Raw genomic sequence first — 15,470 nt, 5'->3', positions numbered from 1 at the left:
AGAAATGGAAAAAGAAAGGATGAAAAAACCTGGGAAAAATACACACTATGTGTATATTGGGATTGAAGAAAAGATGGAGCCAGGTGATAAATTGGAATAAAAAAATAAAAGAGATTATACAGAGGAAATATACAATTTTCTAACTTGGCCTATGTGGTGTTACCAAAAATTTACTACTTTTAGCTATTTCCCAAATATTCTACTTGCACAGAGATCTTACTTGTATTTCATAAACACTTTTGATCACTAACCTACATAGTGGAAATAAACTAAGAAGATATGGTTCTGCACTTGGGAAATTCCTCAGTTCTGTGAGATGCTCACAGAATAAAGGAGTTCATCTGTGCAGCCACGTTTCAGTTCTTTTTATTGTCCCACAAGGAAAAAAAGGCTTTTTTTCCTATTGTCTCTCTTTTCTACAAAGCTTTTGCCATTTTTGTTTGTTTAATGGAAATGTGATCTAGTGTGGAGTGACTCTTATTTTTCTTTGTTAACAAGGATTGATCATAAGATGTCAACTGCTCACACCACTTACAAACTGGATGAGGCACAGGCTATAATGAGTGAGATCCGTAGTATTAAGAAAGCCATTTGCACTACTGAGAGGGAGAGGCAGGACTTGATGCAGGTAAGGGGCCCAGCTGCTCATTTACATGCTGGTCTGCTTGTCTCTCTTTTATTAAAAAAAAGATACACATATGTATTTTACACACATTAAATTAACTTAATAGGTTTATAATATACTAATATTTACTTGTATGAATTTTAAAAGATTTTACAATAGGTAACACATTCACGTTATTTAGTAGTCAAAATAATTCAAAAGGTATAAGGTAAGTCATATAATCATCCCTCGTAACTACTTTTATTATTTTCTTGGGTACTTTTCTACTATTAATAAAGACACACACAAGCTGGTTAATTTATTTCACACAAAAGCTAATTATTTATATATGCACTGTTTTTTTGTGTGTTCTTTTACTGATGTAATAAAAATATCCTATGCTTTTTCCTTTTTTTTTTTTTTAGGATTTTATTTATATGATAGAGATAGCGAAAGAGGGGACACAGGCAGAGGGCATTGGGAGAGGGAAAAGCAGGCTCCCCACTGAGCCTGATGCTGGGCTCAATCCCAGGATCCCGAGATCATAACCTGAGCTGAAGACAGATGCTTAAAAGCTGAACCACCCAGACACCCGTCTTGTACAAAGAGCTTCTTCAGTCTTTTGTTATAGCTACATAGTATTCCATTGATGTGGATGTTTTAAAGATACACATCTGAGGACTTTTTACTTTTATTTTATCTACTTGTTTATTTACTTATTTATTTTTGTCCCTTTAAATCATGCAACTTCTTTTTCTAAAAAGACAAACGTTTATAAATGAATGTATGATGGTCTTTTTTTCTTTTTCTTTCTTTCTTTCTTTTTTTTTTTTTAAAGATTTTATTTATTCATTTGAGAGACAGAGAGTGAGAGCATACAAGTAGGGGGAGAGGCACAAAGAGAGGGAGAAGCAGATTCCTTGCTGAGCAGGGACACTGATGTGGTACTCAGTGCTATGAACCTGGAGATCATGACTTGAGCCTAAGGCAATTGCTTAACCATCTGAACTGCTCAGGCACCCTAAGGGTCTTTTTTTTCTTGTGGTGAAAATGCATTCAGTTCTTTCTTTTGTGGGTCTGGCTTTTGCCTTTTTTTTTTTTTTTTTCTCACTTTTACTTCGTGTATTGAATAGACTAACTGTGCACCTAATGCCTCATAGACATTTACCTAGACATTTATCTACATTCTACATAATGTAAAGCATATAGACAAAGATCAAACTAGGCAAAATGAGACACTTACACACATAATTGGAATGTATAGCAGTGCTTCCTAAATCAAAGAGCGTTAGGTTGCACTATGTACAATTCCTGGGTGGTAGTAAAAATTCAACTCTCTAGGTCTTACACCAGGTTTGGTGAATAGAATGTATTTTTAAATCATGTCTCCAGGTCATGATAAGTAAATGTACAATTTTTAGATTTATTTTGAACTATAATAACAAGAAGGCTGTGGGATTGAACAAGGTGTTCTGTGTGCATTACCCATAATCCTATATAAAATTTCACAGGGAATCACATGTTTTCCACAAAAGAGATAGGCAGACATTGATTTAGGTGGTTGAGCTGGACTCTCTTGTGGCCACAGTGTATAGCACTTGATAAGCTACCAAGTTGCCTTGGTGGAGAAAACATATACATTTTCTGGAAGAAGTTTTAGTCCTCAGCATCTTTGTGCATAGCTTCTCGAACTGTAAGAAGCTCTAGTGAGAGGCAAGAGCATCTTTCTCTTCCATTAAAATTGGTAAATTTAAGGTTCAGTGAAATTAAATCATTTATTTTACCTTTTTTGTAATAACTTCACAAAGTTGTCTCCTTCTAACAGATCTAAGTCTATAATAAAACGCACAAGTTACAGTGCACCTGGGCATTGTAGTCCTAGAATTTGCTGAAGGGTGATCTATTCAGAAGTATAAAATCAATGATTGGAAATCTGATTTCCGTTTAGTTTCACACAAAGATATTCCATTTACCAGAACATACATTTTCTCTAACTTCTAATAAACTAGCATTCAGATGAGTTTACTTTTGGACCATGTAGCATTAGGATGTAAAATATCAGGTTCTAAACAATAATAGGAGTGACATCAGCAAACTGGCAATTCAGAACCTCCAAGTACTTGTTTCCCCATAGAAACAAACAAACGGGGGGAAAAAAAAACACTGAGAAACTATCTTAACTAACTTTGTAGGCACTCTGCAGACAAAGGCTTATAGAAAACAAGCAAAAATACACAATGAAGAAAAATGTTATCTTTAAAACAGTAGGAAACTTCATGGCATTTTTACTTAGACTCACCCATTCCTTCCTCTGTGTACTATTGCCCTGGTTTTGACCAAGCACTAATCTAGTTTCCCTCATACCTGAATTGGAGGGATCACAGGAGACCTTATTTACAAAATATTACATATTTCCTTTATAATCCCTTTTGGGGTTACCTAAAAAAAGTGATGGGAATTGTTCTTTTTGCTTAATTTGGAGAATCTGATGCTTTGGGAAAAGCATCAGATAGTGTGCTAAAAATTATAGGGCAGACTGTAAATATAGATGTGCTTGGGACAAGAGATTATCAGGAGAAACATATAAGAGATCATTTAAAGCCCTGATGAAAAGTTAGGGTGAGACAGTGGAACATTAGGGCAATTTGCAGCATCCATATATAATGAGAAATTAAAAAATCTTTCCAGAAGCAAAACATACCCTCAGAAAAGTTTGCAGTGAAGTTTTAAGGTTTTACTGCGGGCTGATCTGTAGCCACAGGGCAAGTATAAATAGACAGTGAACAAGTGCCTGAGAACAGAGCTTACCTGTAAAAGCCAGAGAGGTGGTCTGTTTTTGTTTTCTTCATCACCTTACAATCAAGGAATTCACCAATCAACTATCTGAGCATAAACTAAAGGAACACAGACTGTAGTGATTAAATTGATGTTAAGGAATAATATTTCATAAAATAATTTGTAGAAGTCCTAAAGAAATGGACTTCAAAAAAAAGTATGCAGAAGGGGGCACCTGGGTGGCTCAGTGGGTTAAAGCCTCTGCCTTCAGCTCTGGTCATGATCCCAGGGTCCTGGAATCAAGCCCCATATCGGGATCTCTGCTCAGCAAAGAGCCTGCTTCCCTTCCTCTCTCTCTCTGCCTGCCTCTCTGCCTACTTGTGATCTCTGTGTCAAATAAATAAATAAAATCTTAAAAAAAAAAAGCATGCAGAAGGGTAATTTGATTTCTAGTCAGATGTTCAATTTTCAACATGAAAACATGATACATTACTAAGGGCAAGGTAAATTGGCAGAAACTATCCATAAGGATTTCAGGTACCAAACATATTATACAAAGATTTTAAAACCGATCAAAAAGTCTAAGGAAAAGGATTCCTGGGTGGCTTAGTTGGATAAGCATCTGCCTTCCCCTCGGGTCAAGATCCAAGGGTACTGGGGTTGAATCCTGCATGGGGCTCCTTTCTGGTGGGGAGCCCACTTCTCCCTCTACCCCTCCTCTCTGCTTATGGTCTCTCTCTCTGATAAATAAAGAAAATCTTTTTTTAAATTATATTATGTTAGTCATCATACAGTATGCCATTAGTTTTGATGTTGTGTTTCATAACTCATTGTTTGTGTATAACACCCAGTGCTCCTTAATACCCAACCACCGGGCTCACCCATCCCCTCATCTTCCTCCCCTCCAAAACCCCCAGTTTGTTTCTCAGAGTCCACAGTCTCTCATGGTTCCTCCCCCCAACCCAACTGATTCCCCCCATTTCATTTTTCCCTTCCTTCTCCTAATGTCCTCCATGCTATTCCTTATGTTCCATACAACGGAAACCATATGATAATTGACTCTCTCTGTTTGACTTATTTCACTCAGCATAAGCTCCTCCAGTCCCATTCATGTTGATGCAGAAGTTGGGTATTCATTCTTTATGATGGCTGAGTAATATTCCAGTGTACATGTGAACCATATCTCTTTATCCATTCCTTTGTTGAAGGACTTCTCAGCTCTTTCCACAGTTTGGCGACCGTAGCCATTGCTGCAATAAACACTGGGGTACAGATGGCTCTTCTTTTCACTACATCTGTGTCTTTGGGGTAAATACCCAGTAGTGCAATTGCAGGGTCATAGGGAAACTCTATTTTTAATTTCTCAAGGAATCTCCTCACCATTTTCCAAAGTGGCTGTATTCCCACCAATAGTGTAAGAGGGTTCCCCTTTCACCACACCCTCTCCAACATTTGTTGTTTCTTGCCTTGTCAATTTTGGCCATTCTAACTAGTGTAAGGTGGGTATCTCAATGTCGTTTTGATTTGAATCTCCCTGATGGCTAGTGATGAACATTTTTTCATGTGTCTGTTAGCCATCTGTATGTCTTCTTAGGACCATGTCTGCCCATTTTTTGACGTGATTATTTGTTTTTTGAGTGTTGTGTTTGAGGAGTTCTTTACAAATGTTGGACATCAACCCTTTATCTCTAGTGTTATTTATGAATATTTTCTCCCATTCTGTGGGTTGCCTCTTTGTTTTGTTGACTGTTTCCTTTGCTGTGCAGACTGTTTTCACTTGATGAAGTCCCAAAAGTTCATTTTCCCCTTTGTTTCCTTGGACTTTGGAGACGTGTCTTGGAAGAAGTTGCTGTGGCCTATGTTGAAGAGGTTACTGTCTGTGTTCTCCTCTAGGATTCTGATGGATTCCTGTCTCATGTCGAGGTCTTTTATATATTTTTAGTTTAATTCTGTGTATGGTGTAAGAGAATGGTCGAGTTTCATTCTTCTACATATCGCTGTCCAATTTTCCAGCACCATTTATTGGGAGACTGTCTTTTTTCCACTGTATATTTTTTTCCTCCTTTGTTGAAGATTATTTGACCATAGAGTTGAGGGTCCATATCTGGGCTCTCTACTCTATTCCACTGGTCTGTGTGTCTGTTTTTATGCCAGTACCATGCTGTCTAGGTGATCACAGCTTTGTAGTAAAACTTAAAATCAGGCAACATAATGCCCCCAGTTTTGTTTTTCTTTTTTAACATTTCCTTAGCAATTCGGGGTCTCTTCTGATTCCATACAAATTTTCGGATTCAATAAAAAGGGGAAAAAAATAAAAAAAAAAATTTTTGGATTCTTTGCTCCAGCTCTTTGAAAAATGCTGGTGGAATTTTGATCAGAATGGCATTGAAAATATAGATTGCTCTAGGTATTATAGACATTTAACAATATTTATTCTTCCAATCCAAGAGCATGGAATGGTCTTCCATCTTTTTGTGTCATTTCAATTTCTTTCCTGAGTGTTCTGTAGTTCCTCAAGTGCAGATCCTTTACCTCTTTGGTTAGGTTTATTCCCAGGTGTCTTATGGTTCTTGGTGCTATAGTGAGTGAATGAAATTGATTCTCTAATTTCCCTTTCTGTGTTTATAAGAATGCAACTGATTTCTGTACATTTATTTTGTACCCTGCCACATTACTGAATTGCTGTATGAGTTCTAGTAAGTTGGAGGTGGAGTCTTCTGGGTTTTCCACATCAAGTATCGTGTCATCTGTGCAGAGAGAAAACTTGACTTCTTCATTGCCAATTTATTTATTTATTTATTTATTTATTTATTTATTTATTTATTTATTTATTTTCTGGAGAGGGAGGGCGGGCAATTCATTGCCAATTTAAATACCTTTTATTTCTTGTTGTCATCTGATCGCTGTTGCTAGGACTTCTAGTGCTATGTTGAACAACAGTGGTGAGAGTGGGCATCCTTTTTGTGTTCCTGATCTTAAGGGAAGGCTGTCAGTTTTTCCCCATTGAGAATGATAGCCACTGAGGGCTTTTCATGATGGGTTTTATGAAGTTGAGGAGTGTTCCATTTATCTCTATACTCTGAAGAGTTTTAATCAGGAAAGGATACTGTATTTTGTCAAATGCTTTTATGCATTGAGAGGACCATGTGGTTCTTCTCTCTTCTCTTATTTATGTGTTCTATCACACTGATTGATTTGTTAATGTTGAACCACCCTTGTATCCCAGGGTTAAATCCCACCTGGTCATGGTGGATAATTCTTTTAATGTGCTGTTGTATTGTATTGTATAATGTACTAGCTAGGATCATGTTCTCCATCCCTTCACTTTCAGCCTGAATGTGTCTTTAGGTTCAAAATGAGTCTCTTTAGACAGCATATGGATGGGTCCTGTCTTTTTATCCAGTCTGCAACCCTGTGCCATTTGATGGGAGCATCTCGGCCATGCATGTTAGAGTGATTATTGACAGATATGATTTTATTGTCAACATGTTGCTTGTGAAGTCCCTGTTTCTATAGACTGTCTCTATATATCCATGCTCTGTATCACTCTTAGGGCCTTTCTCCTTTTATAGAACCCCCTTAATATTTCTTGCAGGACTGACTTGGTCTTCATATATTCTTTCAGTTTCTGTTGGACCTGAAAGCTCCTTATCTCTCCATCTGAATGTCAGCCTTGCCTGATAAAGAATCCTTGGGTGCGTGTTCTTCTCATTAGTACCGTATGTCTTACTACCCCTTTCTGGCTTGCGGGTCTCCATGGACAGACCTGACATTATTCTGATGTTCCTCCCTTTGTATGTAAGGAATCTCTTCCCCTTAACTGCCCTTAACATGGTTTCTTGTTTCTAAGATTTGTGAGTTTTACTATAAGGCAGAGTGTTCTCCTTGATCTTGATCTTGGAGGGGTCCTTGCTGCCTCTAGAATAGGAATGCTTATTTCATTCCCCAGTTTAGGGAAGTTCTGAGCTATGATGTGCTGAAATATACCTTCCTCTCTCTCTCCACGCCCCAAGGGATCCCAATAATTCTGACATTGGCATGTTCATGGTGTCATTTATTTCTCTAATTCTGTTTTCATGGCTTCTAAACTGTTTGTTCCACCCTGCTCCTGTTTCTTCTTTTCTATCAGTTTGTCTTCTTGATCACTAATTCTATCTTCTCCCCCGTTTATTCCAGCTGTTAGAGTATCTAGATTAGATTGGATCGTACTGAGAGCATTTTTAAGTTCTGCCAGATCAACTCTCACTTTTTCCTTAGAGAATCTATGTTGCCATTAACGGTTCATGCATCCTAGCTCTTGTCTGCATCACTGTGATCCTGAAGTCTATTTCCGATATCTTGGTTATATCCATATGCATTTGTTCTGTGGCAGAGGTCACAGTCTCAGACGTTTTCCTGTGTTGGGGTTCCTTCTCTTAATCATTCTGTTGGGGGGGCGATGGTTGAGGGAATGTGCAGAGTCTAAACTATTGATCACAATCCAAGAAGATGCACCTGATTTTTAAGGACCTTGGGGTTGTTGGCCTCTTTTTCTTTCAGCCTGTATTCTGGGGGGAGGGGTCTGCCAGGCTGTTATTTAGGCAACCCTGTTTGGGCAGAGTTGCTCTGCCCCCTGTTGGGAGGAGGATGGATTCAGTGAAAACCAGTTTTGGAGGCTTTTGTTCTCTGGTGGCTTTCCCTGGTGGCTTTCCACGTCTCTTCCAAGAGTCCCAACAAAGGTGACTGTATCCAAACTTCTGTCTCAGAACAGAGAGATCACAGCCTATTCTCCAGGAAGCACTACTGGTCACACTGACTCTGTTTTTGTCTGTGCAGCCAAAAACTGCAGCAACCTGGTTTGTGCAACTCACCACAGCACTCCCAGCCCTTGCTTCTAGGTCTAATTATGACTCTGCCCTTTGTGCTTCTAGAACTGCCTGTCATCCCCAGTTTATACATGGGGTCTGCAAGTTTGGGTTTCAGTGTCGGGGCACTGCCTTAAAGTCCTTTCCCTGCTGCTATCAGTCTGTGAGTCTGTGCCCAGTCTGCAGTGCAGGAGGCTTTTGCACACCAGTGGTGGAAGATCCCGGAGGCTCCCTGCCCTTTCCATTTATCTTCTGATATCTGCCTGCAGATTCGTGGCTCCCTGCTTCATACCTCGAGAACCGCCGCTGGAGATATTCTGTTGGTAGAGATCCAGATACATATTCTTCCATCTCAGGAAGACTTTGTGGGCGTTCAGAATGGTCTGCTAGAATCCCAGCTCAATTCAGGGGACCGGTTGAAATAGGGTCGCCTAGTTCTCTACAATCTTTGCCGCTCCCAGTAAAATCTTAAAAAAAAAAAGTTGGATGATGGGTATTAAGGAGGGCACATATTGTGATGAGCACTGGGTTTTATATATGACTGATGAATCATTGAACACTACATCAAAAACTAATGATGTACTATGTGTTGGCTAACTGGACGAAAAAAAAGTTGAAGAAAAACTAAAACCTACAACACTATATATGAACAAAATGAAAATGTTGACAAAAATATAGAAATAATAAAAACTATTATAAATGATTAAAAAAAGTAATAGAATATTGTGTACTAAGAGTGAACAGTCTGCAAAGAAAATTGAGACAAAAGTTCTATATGGTAGCATTAGCATTTAAAATATTTACTAATAACTTTAACCATGGAAGTAAAAATTTATACACTAAAAACTACAATACATTGTTGAGGTAAGTAACAAGCATTAAATCTAGAGGTAATGAATTTGAAGAGCTAATATTAAGAGGACTATATTATTCATAGCATCTGCAATCTTTATCAAAACCCCAAAGCGGCTTTTTTTCCTTCAGAAATAGAAAAAGCCTTCTTTAAATTCATGTGGAATTTCCAAGGATCCTCAAATAACAAAAAACATTTTGAAAAAGAAAGAGAAGGATGGAAGAACTTAATAATTCCTAGTAACAAAACTTACTAAAAAGCTTTTATCAACCTGTGGGCTAGTGGCATAAGGCTAAATATAGAAGGCAGTTGAATTGATTGCCATATATAAAGTCTCACATACATGGTTAATTGATATTCAGTGAAGACTATTCAATGGAGTAAAGACAGCCTGTTCAACAAATGATGTTGGGAAAACTGGATATCTACACATAAAAAATAAAGTCAAGCCTGCTCAGGAGAGATTTTGCTTCTACTGTGTATATGCCTCAAAAACATTATGCTAAATGAAAGGAGCCAAGTACAAATCATTTGAATTTGTGTCTATATTTATCTGAAATATTCAGAATAAGTAAATTGACAGACAAAAATGGGGACTGGATGTTGCTCAAAGATGGGGATTGGTAAATGGGACCATCTAGTCTTGGTATGAATTTTATTTTGGGGTGATGAAAATGTTTTATAACTGGTTAGGTGTGGTGGTTGTATAATATAGCAATTGTGCTAACCCACAGAATGGCTCAGTTTACAATTGTTAAATATGTATGAAGTGAATTTGTACTCAATTTTTAAATGTACATAAGCATAATCAGGTGTTGCTTTTAAGTTCTTCTTAGATTGTGAACATCTCCAGGAGGAATGTTAGTTTTAGCAGTTTTTCATACTGTCATTTACCTTTTTTCTCTAAGAAACATAAAGGTTTTAAAAACTGGTAAAAATGCTGTAATATTATTATACCATAATAATTCACCATTTTACTTAGAATTTACCACCATTATTCAATCACTGAATAAATTACTAAGAATTTTATTAAAGGTGCAGATAGCGGAAGACATTTCTTTTAAATATAATGAGAATAGGGTGTGGGGTGGGTTACCTCTCCAGCAATTAATTTGGAGACTTAAAACAGAAACGAAATGGCTGCTGAAGAGAAACATTACATTCAAATGGTTTGTTTCACTATATTACAGAGCCTGGCTAAGCTTACTGATGGTTTCAAGAATTACTGCTTTATTACTGACTCTTTACAAGATTTTCCTCATAATGCTGGTCCACCTTTAGAATCTTGTTTGCCTCTACAGTTCTGTGATGCTGGATCTCAGACTGACATCATTGAAGAGGTATGCTTGGTAGGGGATAAGAAATGATGTGCTGAGAGAGAAAAGGGCTTATTTTGTGTTTGTCATAAGTAATTTTGTTTCATTTTTCATTTCAAAATGGTTTTGTTTCTTATGAAGTTAAGTTCAAAACCAAAGTATTGTTATCTGATAGTCACTTGTGAAGGTTCAGTGATATGGATGCAATTGATTGCTAACTACCTTTATCCTTGTGATCTGGATTAAAAAAAAATGGCAGAATCCTTTTGAGCTGAATTTAAATGTCTTTTCCATGGACATGACTTTTCAATGGATAGATTGGCAAGCTTTTTCTGTAAAGAAGCAGTTAGTAAATATTTTAGATTTTGCAGAGATGCAGTGTCTGTCAACTATTCAAGACTAAAGCAGTTAGAGATTCTACATAAACAAACTGTTGTGGCTGTTTTCCTATAAAACTTTAAAAATAGGTGGCAGATTCCATTTTGCAACTTGGCCATAATTGGTTGATCATTGACTTAGAACAGTGATTTCTAATGACTCTGTAGCTGTGCACTCTTGGTTTGTATTTTCATAGCATTTATTATTATTATAAAAGAATGTCAGGCTATAGACCTGAATTAAAATTAACTTTGTTTCAGACTTGGAAAAATTTCCAAAATCCCTTTTCATAATTTGTGAATCCTTGAGTTAACCAACAATTCATCACCATTTAAAACAGGATTGTAAATATTTAAGAATACTACTTTTGTAGTACTTACTACAAAAGTTTAACTAAAATTAGTTAAAAGTTTAGAAGTAGTTAAAATACTATTTGTAGTGTTATGAAATGAAATTTGCCATGTATTACCAAATGGAAAGCCAGTGACACTGTCTTTTACGCCCTCTCCTTTTTAGGGATTATTAAATAAAGATGAGTATCTGTAAATTAAAGAAAAAATATTGAAGATAGAATAAAATATTAAAAGAAGAGTCAGGATTTTAAATAATTAGCTAATATTTTGAAATTTTACCAAATATTACTTTTTTTAGGAAATGTAATATGGTCAATAATGACTATATTTTGCATCTGGTGGAACATCCTAATTTTGTTTTTCTCAATATTGTTCTTAATTACACTTTTTTTTTTTTCAACCAAATGTAGTCATATGTTTAAAGATTATGATCATTCTCAGGACATCTGGGTGGCTCACTTGGTTGAGCATTTGATTCTTGTTTTTGGCTCAGGTCATGATTCAGGGTCATGAGATTGAGCCCCATGTTGGGCTCCATGATGGCATCCTTGCTGGGCGTGGAGCTTGGTTAAGATTTTTTTTCTCTCGTTCTTTCCCCATCCCTTTTGCTCTCTTTTTCTCTCAAAAAGATAAATAAGATTAAAAAAAAAAAAAAGAGTATGGTCATTCTTTATGGAGAAGAATCTGTAACTCAGAAATGTCCAGTATTTGTTCAGAAGTTTTTAGTGTGTGAGAATAAATAGGACTCATTGAATTCCCTTGATAAATAATTGTATCTTGTCACAAGATTAGAACTAAAATGTAGATATACCTAACTAGTTTGGAGAGAAATGGTTACATCAAAACCTTTGTAATGATTCAGCAGAATGTCCTAAAAGTATATGCAGTAGAGCTAGTTATGCAGTTATACAACATTCTACCTGAATCATTACAAAGGTTTTGATGTTACTCATTTCTCTCCAAACTAGTTAGGGATATCTACATTCTAGTTCTAATCTTTGCTGTATATTGGGACTAGCAACTTCCCAGCTATGAGCTCATTTTAAGTAGTTGTTCATATTTCTATTAAATAATGTAATGAGAACACTAAGATACCAAATTATTTAAGATCTTGCAGGTATGAAAGGTGTGGGTTTAAATCAACATTTCAACCCTTTTTAAGGCCCTGAACATTCTACAACATCACATTCCTGTACAGAAATATAAACCATGGCTTACATACTTAGCTCTTCATATAAAACAAATTAAGGGTAAAACATAGCATATGAAAACAGCTACAATTTGTTATTTTAGAGTTTTCTTGCCTGGGAGTCTGGCAAGGATCTTCTGCTTTAGAGTTCCAAAAGTTCAGTCATGCTGCCAGGTTAGGTAGGGGTTCAGTCTCATGTGAACAGTCAACTGAGGGAAAGGTCTGCTTTCAAGTTTACATGAATTTTAGCAGATTTAGTTCATCACAGATTATGGGACTGAAGTCCTCTTTTCCTGGTTGCTTTGGTCTCTGCAACATGGCAATTTGTTTCATCAAAATATCCAAGCTGAAAAGTAAGTAGAGAAAGTTAGCTAACTTCATTGAAGTTACAATCCACTGTAATGTAATTACAGAAAGGATTTACCATCACCTTTACCCCATTCTTTCTGTGGGATTGAATCAAGTCACTAGGTCCAACACACTTTCAAGGGGATAGAATTACACATGGTCTCAGTAACCAAAAGTAGAGATCTTTGGGGCCATCTTAAAAGTCTGTCTACCTAACTATTTTGGGTCAGTTTTGTGAGTAGGTGGTATGTATATAAGACACATTTTTCAAGATCAGGAATTATAACAAGCAATATATAAGAAATGCCAGGGTGAATCGATTGAGCATCCAACTTTTGGTTTCAGTTCAACTCCTGATTTCAGGGTCATGAGATTGAGCCCCACATCAGACTCTGTGCTCAGCACAGAGAAATTCTTTCTCTCTCCCTCTGCTCCTCCCTTCCTGCAGATGCACACATGATCTCTTTCTCTCTTAAAATGAATAAATAAAATCTTTAAAAAAAAACAACCCAGCATAGCATTTCAAATTTGGAGGTTTTAATTTATAATGAAGGAGTATATATACAAGGAAAGTGACTTTTTCTTGCTTTTTTTTTTTTTTTTTTACTAAACCATCCTTATTACTGTCAAAGAATGAAAAACAAAGATTTGAGTTTTGTAAGTAGCTTTTAGAAGAGATTTAAGAAGTGAATGAATTAATCTCAATTTCTAATACCTGGGTTTTGGGTAATTTCTTCTCCTTCTTTTTACCTTTTGTTCTTTTGTGTGCATGAGATAGGGAAGGAGTCCTGTATCCTATACACCTAAAACTAGTTGTCTTTTTTCACATTTGTTACTTGATAGTAGAATATCATTATTCTGTATTCATTGAGATAGTGTACAATTTAGTATAGTACGCAAAATAAGGATTCTATGATATGCTGCTTTTATGGTATCAACTTTTAGTAAGTTATTTCCTTTCTTTTCAAACTCAATTGTTGTTTTATGGAATACCGAAATAGAGGAATATATTCCACTGGAGAAAAAAATCCAACTGTGTAGGTGAAACAAAACTCTTATTCCATACCCCTCTGCTCAGAGATTGTAATGGATAAAATTGAGTGCTTTTTCTTCCATAGCTTTCAAAAATTGAAACTGAAAGATAAATAAAAAGAATATTTTAAATTATTTCTAAAAATTTAGCTGAATTTATTATTTTGAAATTTCTTTTTAACTTGTGTTTTCATTATTCCTTCTATTCCTGAAAGTTTGCCAGTGATGACAAAACAAATCTTGTAGACCAAATCAGACTTAATTGGCAATATGAGGAAGCCAGAAAGAGGTAAGAATCTTACTTTAAAAAATTTTTGCCTTTGGGGGCGCCTGGGTGGCTCAGTGGGTTAAAGCCTCTGCCTTCGGCTTGGGTCATGATCCCAGTGTCCTGGGATTGGCCCACATTGGGTTCTCTGCTCAGCAGGGAGCCTGCTTCCCTCTCTCTCTCTCTGCCTGCTTCTCTGCCTACTTGTGATCTCTGTCTGTCAAGTAAATAAATACAATCTTTAAAATTTTTTTTTTACCTCTGCTTATTTACTTTTTCCCATGGAGAGAAGTTTAACATAGCTTGGTATGATTCTATCTGAAATTTTATCAAAATGAAGCATATGATCTAATAATACAAAATAATGGATTGTCATTTGTGTTTAGCTACTTAATACATATGACAAAATGTTAAATGCATTTAAAAATGTGAAATTCAAAATATTGGTGAAGATTTCATTCAATAAGAATAGAGACTTTTCACATTCTCTTGGGTACATTTAATTCTTTCTAACAAAAATGAAACAAGATCTCCTGCCATCTCTTCTGACCTAGTATTTAAAATGTCTTCTAAACAAAAATATTTGTGTGGGTTTTTCCATTAAACTGTTAAGCCACATATATAAAAGAAAAACTAGTTTAATATAAACTGTCTGAAGTACTGAACAATCCTTTAGGAGAGATTCTTGGAAGAAGGGGAGAAAGTAGGGATGGAAAGGGAGTTCTGAACCCACCAGAGGGATATGGAGAAATTTATTTAAGACCCCTTATTCTTAATATTATCATACTACTTTTACTGTCTTATTCCTTTTTTTAGGGAATTTACCTACTTTACATTCTTAAACGTTTATTATTTTTAAACTATTTATTGCTTTCCATGTTTTCAAATTTAAATTCAATTGTTTAACATATAATGTATTAATGGTTTCAGAGGTAGAGCTTAGTGATTCATCAGTCTTTTTTAACATCCAGTGCTCATTACATCACATGTCCTCCATAATGCCCATCATTCACTTATGGAATCACCCCACCCTGTTTCCCCTCCAGCAACCCTCAGCTTATTTTCTATGATTAACAGTCTCTTATGGTTTGTCTCCGTCTCTGGTTTCATCTTCTTTTATGTTTTCCTCTCTTCCCCTATGATCCTCTGTTTTGTTTCTCAAATTCCTTGTATCAGAGAGATCATATGATAACTTTCTGTGATTGAGTTATTTCACTCAGCATAATGCCCTCTATTTCATCCATGTCATCGCAAATGGCAAGATCTCATTTCTTTTGATGGCTGCATAATATTCCATTGTATGTATGTATGTATATATATATATACCACATCTTCTGTATCCATTCATCTGTGGGTGGACATCTAAGTTCTTTCCATAGTTTGGCTATTGTAGACATTGCTGCTATAAACACTCAGGTGCACGTGCCCCTTCGGATCACTACGTTTGTATCTTTAGGGTGCCCAGTAGTGCGATTGCGGGGTTGTAGTAGCTCTTTTTTTAACCTTTTTGTAC

The 15,470-nt window shown here is 36.2% G+C and overlaps 1 protein-coding gene across 1 annotated transcript in view; it reads left to right on the top strand.

The window, feature by feature from the left end:
- Positions 1 to 15,470, top strand: part of LOC123935787 (protein WWC3-like) — a 227,969-nt gene that overhangs the window by 140,778 nt on the left and 71,721 nt on the right. Inside the window, exons 6-8 of the mRNA XM_045996595.1 lie at positions 499 to 628; positions 10,267 to 10,416; positions 13,908 to 13,981. Coding sequence (XP_045852551.1) covers positions 499 to 628; positions 10,267 to 10,416; positions 13,908 to 13,981 — 354 coding nt within the window. The remainder of the gene's footprint in view (positions 1 to 498; positions 629 to 10,266; positions 10,417 to 13,907; positions 13,982 to 15,470) is intronic.

This window comes from Meles meles, chromosome Y (genome assembly GCF_922984935.1).
Source record: "Meles meles chromosome Y, mMelMel3.1 paternal haplotype, whole genome shotgun sequence".
NCBI classification, from domain to species: Eukaryota; Metazoa; Chordata; class Mammalia; order Carnivora; family Mustelidae; genus Meles; species Meles meles.
The sequence above is the reverse complement of the archived record's forward strand: the minus strand, read 5'-3'. Positions and strand labels throughout refer to the sequence as shown.